We start from the raw sequence: 16301 nt of genomic DNA on the forward strand, positions 1-16301 counted from the left end.
CCTCTGAGTCTCTGATGTGCAGGGTTATCCACAACAATCAGATGCCCCTCTAGGGCATCCTCTCTTTTACCAGCAACAGGGCAGTTTACTGTGGTGGGTGGGGAATGCCCTTGTTCCCTCTCAAGATGCTGACTGGCATTCTTCAAGCTCTTAACAGCCATTTCAGTAAAGTCTACTGGAAACAGATCTGGGTCTCCCTACACCTCTGTGTTTAGTTGGGAGACCGAGTTATTCATCTTCAACATTGATTATTTGAGTTAAATTGGTAGACTACTAAGCCCTGAAATTCATTAGCACAGTATTTAGGATTTTGGGGAAGCATGATCCTCGGTGTGTTTTTTATGACAAACTGCTGCCCTCTGATTCTCTAGCACATCACAATTCAAGTGCTCTGACTGAGGCAGCTCTCAGTAACCCCCCTGCTTTGACACCTGCTCTGTTTCCCCTTCTTATTTATGGAAGTAGAATCTACCTGGGAAGTGGCGTCTGTGCGACACTCTCCAGTCGGTGGGTGAGTGGAAGCAGTGATAGTCCCCAGGGGCCAGGTAGATGACACAGTGATAGAGCTCGTTCCCCTCCTTTGTGACTAGCTGGTTCTGCAATGAGCTGCAGGATGAGGCTGCAGTGGAACAGCAGAAGACAAAAGGGTTAAAAGGAACAAACAGAATCTGTGAGAGAACGTGTCGTGTGACAAGTCTCCAACGGGAAACGTGCTACCGTGATGCTCAGAAAACCAATGTTAACAGCAGGTCACTAAATACAGCCCACACAGTGACTCCGGGGGCAGTCACTGGCAAGAGAGCTTACATGGATGAATCCGCAACAGAATTCCAAACATGTAATCACCCTCAGTGAACACATTGGTGGGGACCATGCAAATCCCTTTCAGGGTACGTGGTAAGGAGAGGAGTCAGCCTTAGAATTAATTCCTTGAGTGTCCAGTGCTGAGCATGCTCTCAGGCCACACCTTCTGCCACTATAAACCAACCATCCTCTCACTTGTGTTATTAACAACCCTTAGGTTATTAAAACAGGGAGAATTACAGAAATCCAATGTACTTCTCACTACTGATGCTGTTCACTTATCCACTTCCCTCAGCTTGGACAGTGAAATCAGACTTGTCAGTGTTTGGGTTGTGTAAATGCTGCAGGAGAAGGCTTCTGGCAAATGTTGTAAATTTGATTTTATAAAAAAAAAAAAAATCTACATTTTACGCCAAGCTGAGTTGACAGGTTCCTTAACCCCTAAGATTTCATGTAAACTGGAGGCCGATACTTGGATCACAGAGGGGGATACAGAGCATGCAGTGGGAGGGATTTGCCTGGTCAATTTGTCCTTTGCCTGCTCCCTGTTACTTCGGGGACAATTCAAGCTGACGGCATGTCCCTCTTCAAAGCCCACTGTGGCTACAGGAAGCTTTGAAAGGTAGTGCTTCAAGGCCAAGAATCAGCATTTTAAAAAGCTTGCGTCCCTTTAACACACAGCTAGGTTTTAAACATCTTTGAAGTCCAAGACCAGAAGAATCCAAAGAACTTTAAAGAGCCCCAGCTTCCCCAGACAAAGCAGCAGGGGCTTGAGATCGAGTCTCATAGAACACAAATAATTTGTCTTAAAAGACACCTCAGAACTATTGGGGTACTGACTGAAGTTGCGGAAATGTCCCAGCTTACAAAATGCTTTAGTTGCATTTGCATATATATTACAAAAACAATCCTGCAGCTTTCAAAAAGCGCTTCTTTCTGTGGCGTATTGCCCATACACAGGTTTAACAAAAGATCTTGACACCCAAACCAAGAGCCTTGAAGACAGAGCTCTATCTCCACAGAGCAATACAAACTTCCTCACAGTGCCTCAGCCCTGACCTGAAAGGCAGACCTCTAGGCATGAGAGCAGAGATCAGTCTCCATGCGGGAGTGTGGGGGGGTTGCTGCTGATGCTGCATAAATTGGGTCTAATAGAGTAGTTCCTACAGCCAAACACCTGGGCACGTTTCAGCCTCCAGCAGGAGCAGCCTCATTATGGTCACAGACCTTGACATGACCCAGAATCCACCCAAGATAACCATGCACTTGAGGGAACTGAAAAGTTCAAATGTCGAGGAAAGGGCTGAATCAGAGGCTGAGGCTGCAAGAGAGGGACAGGCTACTAAGGAGATTGGGGAATCCAACATTACACCCCAAATGTTATTCCTCAGTTTGAGCTATAATGAAGCGGAGTTGCCTGTGCTGATGGCAAAGATTTGAGAGCAGATAACTATGATTCACCCCCTCCCTGCAATTACTGGGAACAGTGAAATGACAGAAACAGGCTAGGAGGCAACTTACTTTGGCTAAACTGCATGTCTTCTGTGCTGGTGCACGGTCCCAGGAAGGACTCCAGCGAGTAGGTGACACCCTTCACCTGTTCCACTTCGCAGTTTTTCACTTGTCCAAAGTTCAGAATCTTTCCATCTGAGGGACTGATCTACAGGGAACAAAAAAAGTAAAATGCAGTGAAAAATCCATGCATCCCTCATGCTTAGCCATCAGAAACACAAGTCCACTGATCATTTGAACCCCAAAATTTCACATCTCTTCCCCTTTATATAGCCTCTCTCCCCCACACAGGGATAAGCTTAGCCTCTTTTTGTTTCGGACCTTTGATATTTTCATAGACCAGAAAGGCAAATAGGAAGGCCCATAAGTGAGATCCAGAAAGACCATCATTTGTTCACAGTGAATGCCAATGCTGTGACCACTAAAGGGACTTACAGGTTTCTCTTTCAATGAGAGTGCCTGGTCTAGTCCTGTGCCTCGAATAAGTCAGGCTGGACTTTTACCCACTCCAACCAAATAGTTCAGTTAGGGCCATGATCTGTTGCCATACAGCCAGGCTGGATATGGGTGTAACCAAGAGCAACAACCCAGACAGAAAAGGGGTGAGTGACAGACCCACAACTCCACTCAGGCCAGCCCAATATTCGGAGTTTTGGCCTACAGACATAGCACACATTCCAAGGTGAGGGATGGGGACATTTACACATCAATGTGTAGCTCCACTAGAACAGAATAAACATTGCAAACCCCTCGTTCCCTCCTCACCACACTGTGATAGCAGCAGACTGGCCGGGACTGGGGCTTCAGCTTCCTGCGGAAGAACTCGCTGAGGTTTCTATAGTGATGAAGATCTTCGACAGCTGCTTCCTTCATGTTCACTCCAAATGTCCAGATATACAGGCTGTAGACAGGCTTCCGGAGCCAGGTGGGCAGCTCGACCTGGTTCAATCGACCCCAGGCTCGTGAAAGCAGTCGTGTTGGTACCGATTTGTACAGAGAAACCTAGAGAGAAAGGAATTACACCATGCTATTTCTGTTCTTTCCACTGCTCAGCCCTTCTTCCCTTCGCTCCCAAAATGGAAGAATCCAATTCATTCCTACTGTGACTCCCTTCACTTCAGTGGAGTTACACCAAGGTTCTGGTCTTGTCAATAAAACAAGACCAGAACCTTACCCTCCATGGCCCCATGCTGATGTGTAGGGATGGGGGACCAGATGGAGCTCAATGTAAACCCTTACAGCAAAAGTAAAGTCAATTAATTTGGATGATTCATCTTTTCTGAGAAAGATAAAAAATCCATTTTGTCAGTATAATTTCTGTTGCTGTTTTTGTTGCCTTAAGGCAAATAATAAAAGCAGAAACCCATTCTTCCAATCGCAGCACAGAAGCCCTGCCAGCCAGGTACAGTGGAGGGCAGCTACAATGCATGCACCCTCTTCCCCTTGTATGCTGAAGCTTCATATGCGAGTTAGTGGAAACTGCTCCCAGGAGGCTCACAGAGAAGCAGTGCATTTGGGACAGTCTATTATAGCACTAATTGGAGGCACTGAAACATTACGAATATATTTATTTTTTTGAACCCAAAGAAAACTGACTTAGAAATACATTTCTGTCTGCATTTCAATGCCTAGTGTGTTGCTTCTCCCAAGCCCATCTATTTCTGGAATTATAAAGTGCCTTGTCTACACATAAAAGGTGCACTGCTTTTAACTGTACTGGTATAATTAAAGCAATACAACTCCTCTGGTGTGGACACAGTTACACTGTGCTTATACCTGTGTCGCTTACCATAAAGACGAATAAACTATATCCATATATTGCACCTTTCTACTAGCATAACTGTGCCTGCACAAGGGCTTATACCAGTGTAACTATAGTGGTCAAAGAAACAAACAAAAAAATCACACTGCAAATGATAGTTTTATCATCAGTACAAGAACTGCATGTACACCAAGCCTTAGTGTTTGGGCAATTCCAAAAAATTCACTCACCTGTTGTTTGTGGTACTTGGTATCACCCACACAGCTCATGAGAGCATGTTGTAATCCCAAAGATATTTCAGAGGGCTCCAGCCTTCCTCTAAGTTTTACACAGGAAGCTGTTTTCTGCAAACCTCTGGTAAAAGTTTGCAGAACAGGGTGGCTGGCTAATTCCAACTCTGTGAGTAAAAGGGTCCTCTCATTCCTTTCATTAGAGAAAGAGGCACTATTTATTCTCTACTCTATGGGTATCCCTCAATGTTAGGACCTGCAGAATGTAGCAATAAATACGAATAGATTCCTCTGGAGAGCTAGTCCTTTAGCCTGTTTGTTCTATTAAGCAAATTTATTTCACCTGCTAATGGATGATACTCCACTCAACTCACCTTCACTCAGACCAGTCCAGGATTCTGAGTTTTGACTGTGCTATGGATGACGCTTACAAATAAAATCTAACCATTTGAGAGAGATTGCCAGATTAATCTTACTTCAGACTGAAACGTTTTAAACCAACTATTGTTACAGGTAACACTTTAGACCATGACAATAGAAGGATGAGAGAGAAATATTGCTCTGTTTTTTTCTTTACACTTTACACATTTGACAGGCCTTGGACAGAGTCAGTTTCATGGTATCCCTGTAGAAACAGTTTCACCTATTTGTGTGGTTTTCCCACAGTTACAGAAGAGATTAATAAATAAATAAATGAATATGAGAAAATGTAATTGCAAAACCGCAAAAATTGGCAAGACAACGCCTGAAAATACATACTTCACTTTTGCAAGTGATGGGGTTTCAAGTTGATAGTCTCTGTTTAATGCAATAGCTGTTGAAATGGCATCCTCTCAAGAGCGGGCACATTTGTATAAATTTGCAGTAACAATGTCTAGATGATGTTCGCACACTGCAATCAGATGCATGCAGGTCCATGTACTAAAACTAAATGTCATAGTTTGAATCAGGGATGCCTGCATTAGTACATCCTCTGGGCAGTCAGGATTCCAGGCACCCAAGAAGGAATTGAACAGCCAACCATTCTCACACAAAAATTGCAGCAAAGGAGAGACTACATGAATGTGTCCATGAAAAGGGATGGAGAAGAGGCTTGGTCTGCCTTAGCCCTAGCCCTGATATTTGTGGGTATTACTGTCTGAATGAATGCAGCTGTTTCCATTGATTCCCCTTGTTTGTTAGGGGATCATACACAAATTCTATGCTCCTAAAAATTCATCATCATGTCTCTGAAAGGAGAATTACATAATCCCTAAAGCTTCACCACGAAGAAAAAAACAGACAGTTGTGGTAGAGGAAGGTATGCACTGCAGTTCTGCTTTAATATCAGCCATCAGCACCATGCTGTCTGTCTCTCCCCCTGCTGCCAGCCTCCCTCCATTATAATAGAACATTTGCTCACAGGGTTGTTACAAAGTAGAGACCTGCTCACACTTACCCTGCTCATAGGCCTCCATCCCACTCTGGTCAAGGGTTTAAGAGCACCGAAAGGCAGAAGATAATAGAGAATAGTCAGAGGCCAAGAACGGAGTTTCAGAGCAGGCCTAGACATACAGCTCAGCTGGCCCAACCTCCGCCTCAGGGCCAGCTGGGGGAATTGCAACCTGTAGGATCACACACACACACAAGAGGGTCAGCCAACTCAGCCTCAGAAACACCAGCTCCTGACAGAGTTTGTTCAATGCTTGTCAGTGATTCTGCAACTCCCTGTTCCGTGACTTTGGTTCAAACCTGGACCTTTCCCAAAATACAGGACCAGGCCACTTCAAAAATGAATATGAGCTGCCCAGGGCCTGGGGTTCATCGGCACAGGACAACTTCCATTACTCATGCCTACTGGCAAATTAATTAATGGCAAAACTTTTTGCATTAAACAAAGTCTGAGATAAGGTGAAAACAAGGCTGCAACTGGTCCAGCCAGCTAACACTAGAACATACACAATATGTTATGGAACACCAAAAGGGGGAAAACCCAGGAACTTATTCTTTTGGTGTTTGAAAGAAGTAGCTACTTGAGAGGAAACATTTGCCTGTACCCTCTCCTGCTCTTGGAGAGTTAGAGTGATCAGCACAGTAAAGCACTCTGAAAGCTAGAATTCTAGGAATAAAATCCCTATTTAGGGCAAAAGTGTTAGGCAAGTGCTAAGGAAAGAACAGATGATATTCCAGTGAAACAAACAGCCACAAACCCAGGGCAATGTCGTCTCTGGCTCCAGGATTTCAACAAGGTCTGGCATTATGGGAATCCTGCATTTCAGAAGTTCCATCTACAGTGCTGTTCCTACATGCAACAGTAGGATGAAACTGACCTAATCCTAGGCTCTCATTCTGTTGGGGGAGAGACAGCTGCAGTACCATAAGCACAATGTGCTGCTGCTAAGGGAAAGGGAAGGGTATATATTTGCTTCTCTCTCCTGCCTGTCTTTAGCAGCAGCAAGAGGGAATCACGCCTGTACCTCCTGGTCTCTTCAGGTGAGCCCCAGAAACAGGCAGAAGCGGTCAACATCAGATAGTACCCAGCTGGCCGTCCCCTGACTGTATTGTGTCTGTCCTACAAAGGATCACAAAAGCCATTGGGGACAAACTGAAGTACTCCTGCAGCAGGCCTGCTAGCAGTTGGTTCCATCTGGCCAGCTATTTAACACTTCAGAGACAAACAGAAGTGGGATTTGTGAGTTAGCCATTTGGACAGTGTGCACTGAGGTCAAAAGGCACCTTTCAGGTTTTACATTCCTTATTGGGCACCTCAATCTTAGAGAGATGATACAAGAACTAAAACACACAAACTGCTAGGGTAGCAGGGTAGTTACTAGCTATGGCCCATTCAAACTTTGGCCTCTTAAGCAACTGTGTTTAGGTGGGGGTTTTTGTGAAGTAGATGCCTGAATTGAGAACAAACGAACAAACTCATTTCACATAAAGAGCCATCAGGTGGCTGACAGACTATGACTTGTGGTCATTACCAGCCTGAGCCAGAACTGAACCAGTGACTCAGCATGGAAAAGCTCCACACCCCATTCCTGTTTCCATGAGACATCTCATTGCTCCAGTTTATGCTGTCTGAGTCTTCCCTGGGCAAACTCTCTTATTCCTTTCTTCCCTTGGGGTCTCCCCAGGGTACCTCATGCTTAGCCTCATTCTCAATACTTCCTGTGTCTCATCATTAGGTTAATATCCACCCGACTCAGGACAAAACATCCAGGCCTGTTTGGCACTGTGCTAACTGCTGGGGAACAATTCTTCTCCCGGCATCTTTGGAGGGGACATAGTGTGCTGAGTATGATTGTATGTGCATGCTGATTGGAAGGGGAAGGCTCCTGCTACAAGTTATTTTGAAGATCACTCCCAGCCCTTGCAGGATGAAAAGATTTGAAGAGTGAGCTGTAGTAACACACTCTACAGTTCTCTCCAAGAGAGAAAGGAGCTGGGAGACTAGAAAGGGCCAACTTGCCCTTTTTAGGGCTTGGGTCAAAAATTAAAACATCACCTGAGACGCTGCTACTGTCACCATGTGGGCTGAAGATGGTGCCTTTGGCTCACCGATTTACTCTGTAGGCTAACGTTACTTCCGCCAAGGCCAGAGAATGGCTGTGCGCTGGAGTGCAAGAAAGGCCTGAGTAGCTGAAGTATTGTCTCAGCAGCGCTACAGCAGGCTCAACAGCTTGAGGCAAGACCAGTGCACAGCACAGGAATAAGAGACAACTCACCTGCAGCTCCTCCTCCCTCTCATCCGCCAGGGCCTCAGAGCCTGACAGAGAGATGGCCTCTCCAAGAGTTTCGGAGGACAAGGTACTGCTCTTCCCTCCCATCTCCTTCTCCCTCCCTTCACTGCAGACGATCGTGAACCAATCCCTGCAGAGCTGCATCCTGGCAGCTTGCTCTAAAACCCCCTTCCTTCCCACCGTCTTGGCCTGGTTTTAGAGGATTCCCTCTCTAGATTTTTTGCTCTCCCATTGATAAGAAGGGGACCAGAAGAGAAAGGAAACTCATCATTTCTCTTGTTGTACAGCAGCAACCCCATCCTTGCCAATTCAGCGCATTCGGAGATTTATAGTAATTAGGCCAAACAAAGGCTTTGCAGATGGTGGTCACTCCTTCTGCCCATCTACCCTCCCTTCAGTCGCCATCCTGCAAAGCAGAAAACACCAAACAGTACCTGAAACGGGCTCTCCTATTTGGTGTGCCCCCGGCAGAGCCAGCTGGGCCTGGACTCTCCTGTTGCGGGTGCTGCTCCCCGGCACAGCTGCCGCTGTTCCCTGAACGTAGCCGTCGGACATGAATTTTAACTTTGCGGAGGTTGTAGCAAGAGGGAGGAGGGTTAGATAAAGCTTTACAGCATCTCACCATTTCCCTGTGTGCAGATCTGGTCCCTGCAGGGTGTTTGACTGACACATCATCAGGATGGCGGTCGGTCGTAAGTCTCAGTCTCTCTCTTTTTTCCTCTACCTCCCCTTCCCTTGCTCGCTTCGGCACAGGAGGGAGGACACGACGTCACAGTTCCTAATTCCCCCGCTGGTTTGTCTCCGGCTTCCCTCTCTGTCTTTCCCACTTGCAACTCGGCTACGAGGTTCCCAGCTATTGCAAACAAACAGGCATTGTGTCACACTTCAGCAACCCTCTGCAAAAGCAGCTTTGTGCAAGACAAAAGCAACCTCTGCCTACAAGCAGCCCCTGCTCCTCTCTAGCCAAGGTTGCCATCGAAGCTCAACTCCCAAATGAACACCCTGCAGTCTCAGGCTGCTAGGAACTAATGCACTATTATCAGAATTGCAGCCGGCTGGCCATGCACAGTTATCCCAAGAGCCAGCCTGAATGCGAGGCTGGGAGGAGGAGGAGGGATGGCGGAGAAGAGGAGGAGGGAGATAACTCATAGCTTCAATTCTGCACTGCAGTAACTGCAGCTAGATCAGTTCTGGGCTACTGAGCAAGCAGATGTGTATGCAAACACTCACTCTGCCAGAAAACCCTTTCCTTCTCACACCATCCAGTCTGGGAACAGAGGAGAGGAAAGGGAGGGAACATCTTTTCTATCTCATACAGTCCAGTTAGAGACCAACACCCATCTCAGGAACACCCTTTCCATCCCACACTGTCCAGCGAGGGAGCAGGCAAAGACAGAAAAAGGGAAAGAAGGTTCCTTTATAGATATACATCCCTGCAATGAACCAAAAGTTCCAGCGCCAGCTTGAGAAACAGGCTCTGCAGAAGTTCAATAGATGCTTTATACAGTGCGCAGTACTTCAACAATTTTTACATCCAGCAGAACTCAGAAGCCAAACCGCCAGTACCATGGGGGCAAGAGGGATTTTTGCAGTCTTGAAGACTGCATGCCCATTTTGTCTGGCACAGCTTTCGGAATATTCAAATTATATCTGAAAGCTGTTGACTAAAAACTGGCATTCCTGTGTTTCTTGGCTGCCCCTGGATTGCTAAAGAGGGAAACTGGCAGCAACAGGAACCCAGAGGCAGAGATCAGAACTGAGCTTACACCTGTCAAGTCCAACACCAGAAATATTTTATGGTTCAATATTTAAGCAAAATGGTTAAACACTAATGTTTTAAGTCAAAACTAAGCTAGACAGCAGTTTAGTATCTCCAAAGCATGCCCACCCTACTAGTGCCACAAGTGATGTGGAGTGAGTCAGTAAGGACTTTGCTGCATTAACCCAAGGTTGGTTAGGAGGTTATATATTATGCTGAGGGGGAAAAAGAGAAAATGGGAGGGAGGGGCAACATTTGGAACCACATTTAGTGCCAGCCCGAGAGAATCTTTCAGGAGGAAATTCATTTAATAGAAACATATTGGAGACAAATTCTTTATCACAGATCTGTTACAAGATTCAGGTATAGACTGATTTTTTGCAACTGTATATTAAAGGGACACTAGTAAATTACAATCTTATTAGTTTTAAAAAGAGTTAAAAGTAATTCCAGGCACTACACCTACCCCTTTTCTCCTCCTGTGATCCCCTGCCAGCTTTTGTGGTTTTATAATCATGCTGTCCTATGTTTTACAATGCTTCTCTCTCTCTTCTGCTGCTATGTGAAATACCCAGATGAAAAGGGGAAACTGACTACATACAGGGAAAGTGTCAAAATTCACAAAGAAAAATCTGGAAAAATAGCCGAAACCTTTCCTCTCTGTCACAGACAGGAATATTAGGAGTTGCTAGCAATAACAAAAGGTGCAAATTTTCAACAGAAGTGTGATTTAAATCAACAGTGTCCCTTTAAAAACACTTAATCAGACCAAAGTGGAAATCATTTTCACCACCAAGATCACAAGAATGCTCAGCATGCCTGTAAGTTCCAGAATCTGTGACAAGGGAAAAAATACAGTACTGGTACAGAAAGGCCAGGAGACGAACACTGCTGTCTAACAAACTTTTTCTCCTCCTCCTCACATTCCAGACATGCAGGGGCTCCTACACACAAGGAGCCTGCACAGGGTTTTCCTCTTTGTTGTGATTTTCATCTTGTTCTCCAAAGGACCCCACCCCCACTTCACATTTACCATGGACGAGGGAAAGGCCAGAGCAAACAAATTTCATCTGCACTCACCATTTAGTCCACTCTTCCTTCAAAAGTATGTGAGGTAAATACACATTTCAGCACAGTCTATTTCAATGGAAACAGCCCAATTAGCTCTCTCCTTTCAAAGAACTTACCACATCCTAGATCAAGGCGGCGGGGGTTTATTTCCCCAAGATTTTACAAAGGAGTGGAGTGAATTGAACAGCCAACCTGCACCCCAGAAGTGAATTAACATTGAAAATATAATTCCATTGTTTAATGTTGATACTACTGTAAATTCAGATAAAGTTCATGGAAAGGGAACATGTGGTGAGGGCTACCCCCTTTGGGGCAAAAACCATGTCATGACAGACTCACCTTCCTAGGTGAAGTTCCCAGGGAGAGAGATGGATTTCAGTGCTGTATAAAGCCATACTTCTCCATGGCTACACAAAACTCACCTCCTCTAAGTAAGAAGCCTTACATTTCTCTTATCTTCCGTCCTACTGACCCCATTACACTCACCAAGACGCAAATACCGGACTATTACCCATGGATGAGAGCCTGCCCCTCCTCTTGGTTGAGACCTGCTGAAATACTGACATACAAACACACATGGCGAGTTGCCATGCCAGCAGCTACTGCACAGGAGGGATTAAGGATACAGTAGGGTTTGGCTGCTCGGAATTTAAAGATACCTGCAATGGAAGAAAGGGGAAATGACTGGATCCTGGACCATGCCAACCCTACCCTCAGCCCAAGTGTTCTGAGGAAGGGCGAAGGAAGGGACTGGCCCAACTGAGACTGGGCATCAATTACTGAATCCCTGTCTCTCTGCTGAGGGATGAATGTGACGGATTTACACCTGGACTTCTTCTCAAATCTCAGGACAGTGCTGCAAAGCCCCTCTTACTAGCTTCACTGATGGACCTCAGAGTTCTCTAACTCTTCTCTATGGGGAGTCTGGGGCTTCAGCCCCAAACCACTCCTACCTCCTTGAACTCATCCAGAATGCATATTAAGTGAATAAAGGAAGTAATGACCATCTGCACTATAAATCCCCTGAGGAGAATTATCTAACAACAGCTAATCTGTCAAGCTATGCAACTCCACTCTGCTCCATCAGTTCATATAAGCATCATATCCAGTGACCCCATTTAATTACTTGTCTTCTTATTATTTCTCCAAGCCCTTCCCTCAGGACTCCAAAATCACTAAGCCTGGGGATTTACAGGAATCAGAGACTGGATTAAAACACACAACTGTACATTAAACTGAAACGACATGAGCATGCGGGGCTGGGTTTAGAATCATCCAGTCTGGATGCTAGAAGCTTCTCCCTCCCCACTTTCTTCACATGTTAACAGTATGGCCATTTAAAATAGATGGTATAACTTAACACATACTGCTGGGGAAAGCTGTATGGTTAAGCATAAGCCATAAAAGTGGAACAAAAGAAAGTATCAAGCAGCAAAGATAGGGGTATTCTGAGACCCACATCACACTATTATACAGAGGAGATCCGCTGATAGTGACAATATTAGTTTATCATCAATAGTTTAATTCCTTTCCCCTGACCATAGTCAATATCTTCTGTTTAAACTTATATGTACAAAAAAGTATCATCTCTCTTCCTTCCTCACCAACTTATTATTCTGCAGAAATCCAGCAGGAGAAACAATAGCTTCCGCAACAGCCAATCAATCAGGAGATCCTGCTATTCTAAGAGCATAACAAAAAAGTGCTTTTGGACATTAGGGAAACGACCGTGGATTGGCTGTTGTAGAAGTCACATGATTTTTAATGCTGTATATTTCACTCCCCAGATTCCTGCTGGCACCTATGTAAACCTTAACTCTCTTTGTGAGTGTCTAGCCACTGACTGCGAAATGTACCAGATGCCCTGATACAGCAGGTCTTTTTTCCATCTCTAGTTTCGAGGATTCTTTGCCCATTTTTTATCTCAAGCAGGCTTCCTGTAATTCCCCCTACTAAGAGAAAGGTTTGTGTAATTAGCTTCCTTTAAATGGATAGTTGTACTTCTCAACAAACGGAAATAAATCAGCTTTTTAGAAGGCCATTAAAACATTTGTTTATTCAGCTCTAAAGACTGCACAAAGTTTTTGGTAAACAATCCTTGATCTCTTCCCTGGGGCAAGGAAACATGTCTTATCTATTTCATAAAGCAACATGTACATGCACTCTAAGTATTTTGTAATATAGTCATATCTATGGTTCTATACACATATTTAATTTCATATGCTATCTGATAAAATGCCTTTCACACAAGATGTTCATAAAGCCAATTCCCTTCTAGGATACAGACATCTAAAATGGAAGCATATGGAGGGTGGGGAGGAATGGTTGCTTTAGACCTTCCTACTAAAAAGGAAAGCTCTGTTAAGTGCTCTAGAATCCTGAGTTGGAAACTGAACAAAGAAGCTGTGAGGCCTCACATACAATTCAGAAACCTACATACAAACCTAACTGAATAAATACTTCAGACTGGGGCTATTTTTAAAAAGGGACTATTAACTCTGTAAGAGTTGGTTCCTCAGATCAGCAGAACTCAGATTTCTAACACACCAATTCCTTTTTCATTTGGCCTGAAAACCCAAGAAAACAGTGACTAAGAATTGGTGGTCTTTGGAAGTCTAAAAGTGCTTACCTTGGCTGTACAGCACGCCTGGCAGCTGCAGAGGCTGACTCTGAACGAAGCTTGTTTCAGTTCCTTCACAGACTTCTTGTTTTTAATCTACTGAAATGTGACACTGACCTGGCTTTTTTGTTTGGGTTTTCTAAGACAAGTGAACAAAACAATGGAATGTAACCCACATAAGTGTTCCTGACAAATGCTCAGAAGACTGGTGCACCAAGAGGGAGAAAAAAAACCCTAATCCATGCCCTGCAGAAATCATATGCACTGATGTGTCCATGCCCATCCTATTAGCCCCAAACCATGGTCCTGTTTCCAAGATCAGCTGATTGTGACCTTCCGGTTCTAAACTACTTCTTCCGTTTCCTTGCTGTGAAGTTGGATGTACCCACTACATTTAAGTAGGAGTCTGCTGTACTGTGGAGAGCTACATGCTGTGGAGTTTAGTATTACTCTCTTCAACAGTGAAACTTAAGATAGTTTTGTTTTCAGCTGGATAGCTTTCTGTGGAGAGCAGAATGATTCTGTTAGACCACCACTAAACCCAACAGGCCACCAGACCCCAATCACGATCACCCTGCACCCAGCAATCACTACGTCCTTGAATAATACTAAATCCCAGCCCTCTGGCCTGACACTGCATCCGACCAACCCAGCACCCTGCTAGACAAAGGAAGCTGTGTCTATGCATGCTGAAAGGCACAGAAAGAAGAGAGGGGGTTAAATTTAAAACGATCTGTGTTCCTTACCCACACACCCGCCCTGAATAGAAAGAAAGAATTAACCCAGCTGCCTATGCATCTTTCTATACCCTTAAAACTACCCACGGACATTGCAAAAAACATTCAGTTAGTTCATCAGGATTTCTGAGCTGTAATCCTCTTCTCATGTCAAACAAGTCACAAAACAATCATCTCTCACCTTTATACAGTTTCTAACAGTTTATACCCTAAATTTGGTAAATGTGGTGAACACCCCTCAGCAGAAAAAATACATTTTACTATAATATAGCAACAAATTATTTCCCTTCCACACAGTAGGTATATGTATTTCACCTGCAGCTGTTGCTGTTGGCCAAAATAAGCCTCTAAAACACTCCAGGAGAATAACTTCTCAGATCCCCAGTGTCTGGCTGGCTCGCAGTCTGTCTACTAGATCTGATCGAGCTGCTCTTTGCTTTAAGGAAGCAGCACGATGCAGCTGGTCCTCCTGTCCAGCTCATGTTTCAGCCATTCAGACTCCAGGGTGGGAACTGTTAAGGACGTCTCAATATCATCAAAAGCATCTGCATTCCCACAAAGCCCCGGCTCTCTTTTTCCCCTTTAAGAGGAGGAGACAAGGCAGAAAAAACTGAAAGGAAACTAAAAAGGAGGAGGATAAGATTGCATGACAACATAGTCTCTCAGTTCCCCAGATGGCTTCCCAGCAGTGCATTTACAAAACAGGAGACTCATATCAGGGGCTTGGGAGATGATAGTATCCAGGCCTCCGTTAACAAATCACCAACTGAAAACATATTAAGACAGTTTAGGGTGAATACCAGGGAAAGTTTCTGACAGTCATGTCTGTTGATCATGGAACAGTCTCCCAAACAACCATATTACTTGGGAAATTTAAAAATTATACTGGACAAAGCACCAGTTCACTACAGAGCAATTCTCCAGACCAGGGATAACATTTGATACCAGTTGGATAGCAGAGAGCATGTACGTAAAATGATCCAGTTTGGATTTTCTGTTGCTGATTCTTGACATGTTACCAGAAATGCTGATGTACATGTTCCCAGCCAAAGAGTACATACAGTTTTATAAAACCCTTCAGAACATTCAGATAGATTGCTCAATAGTCCCAGTTACACACATTTCAACGGAAGGTGTCTTGTGTAACGGAAGAGACACTGTAGCAAAAACTATCCATCTGAAAACACAGTTTGAACGCGACATTGAACTCTACATCATCTTAGGCTAGCTGAAAAATGTAGGGGAAATTGCAGGCAAAACTTTTGCCACCCCACCCCACTGTTCCCTCTCTCCCCCGTTGAAATTTGAACCTTTTTGAAATTTTCTGATCAATGCTACATGAAATTAAATTTCTTTTGTATAATTAGACCTATGTCCATACAGCACTCAGGTATCAGAAAAAACAGAGGAGAAAGTATGACACACAACAGGCCATCTGGTCTAGGGATAGGATTTCACTCTTCACAGGCAGAAGAGCCAGGGTATGGAGTTGCACAGGTGGAGGATTTTTCATGGATTCTTTCTTGGGATATCCTGGTCTATGATTCAGGATCTCCCATCACAGAACATACTATTACTACTACACCACGTGCTGCCTTACTAAAATGGTACTGAGTAACGCTGCCTCACTTGTCCACAAGCAGCACTATAGAACTATCCCTGTGCTACCCATCCACCTCGGTAGGAAACATTGATTTGCAAAAGTGGTGAGCACCAAACAGATCCCTAAACGTGAATTTAGGGACCTAACTTTAGGCTTCTATTTTTTAAAGTCTTGGCCTGTGATATTAAGCTTCCCCCCTAGAAGAGATGGTTTTCACCCTGTTATTTGCCACATACAATATCAGATGTCACTATAAACAAGTGCCACCTCCTAAGGTTCACTGGGTTCTCTCTAAAGCTGTATCTTTACTTGGTTTTTGCCACTCATACTATGACAGCCACCATTACACAAAAAATAGTATTGCAAAACAAATTAGATAAGAACTGTGGAAGCAAATAAAGGACAGCAGTAAGGAACTGCCCTCTATTTAAACTCTACTCATCTTGTCACACTGTTTATCCAAACTCACTCTTTGGCCAAG

General features: G+C 44.4%; 1 protein-coding gene across 7 annotated transcripts in view; it reads right to left on the reverse strand.

Annotated features, from left to right (window-relative positions):
* The window catches only part of PISD (phosphatidylserine decarboxylase), a 41657-nt gene that overhangs the window by 4854 nt on the left and 20502 nt on the right, over window positions 1-16301 (reverse strand). For 2 of the 7 annotated variants that reach the window (XM_054006024.1, XM_054006025.1), the window contains 3 exons: window positions 3082-3318; window positions 2326-2464; window positions 473-619 (listed from right to left, as the gene is read on the reverse strand). In XM_054006024.1, coding sequence (XP_053861999.1) covers window positions 473-619; window positions 2326-2464; window positions 3082-3318 — 523 coding nt within the window. Of the gene's footprint in view, window positions 1-472; window positions 620-2325; window positions 2465-3081; window positions 3319-5746; window positions 5913-8652; window positions 8884-13489; window positions 14489-14532; window positions 14699-16301 lie in introns of those variants that run through there. The other 5 variants (XM_054006028.1, XM_054006026.1, XM_054006031.1 and 2 more) reach the window with 5 other exon arrangements.

This window comes from Malaclemys terrapin, chromosome 16 (assembly GCF_027887155.1).
Source record: "Malaclemys terrapin pileata isolate rMalTer1 chromosome 16, rMalTer1.hap1, whole genome shotgun sequence".
NCBI classification, from domain to species: domain Eukaryota; kingdom Metazoa; phylum Chordata; order Testudines; family Emydidae; genus Malaclemys; species Malaclemys terrapin.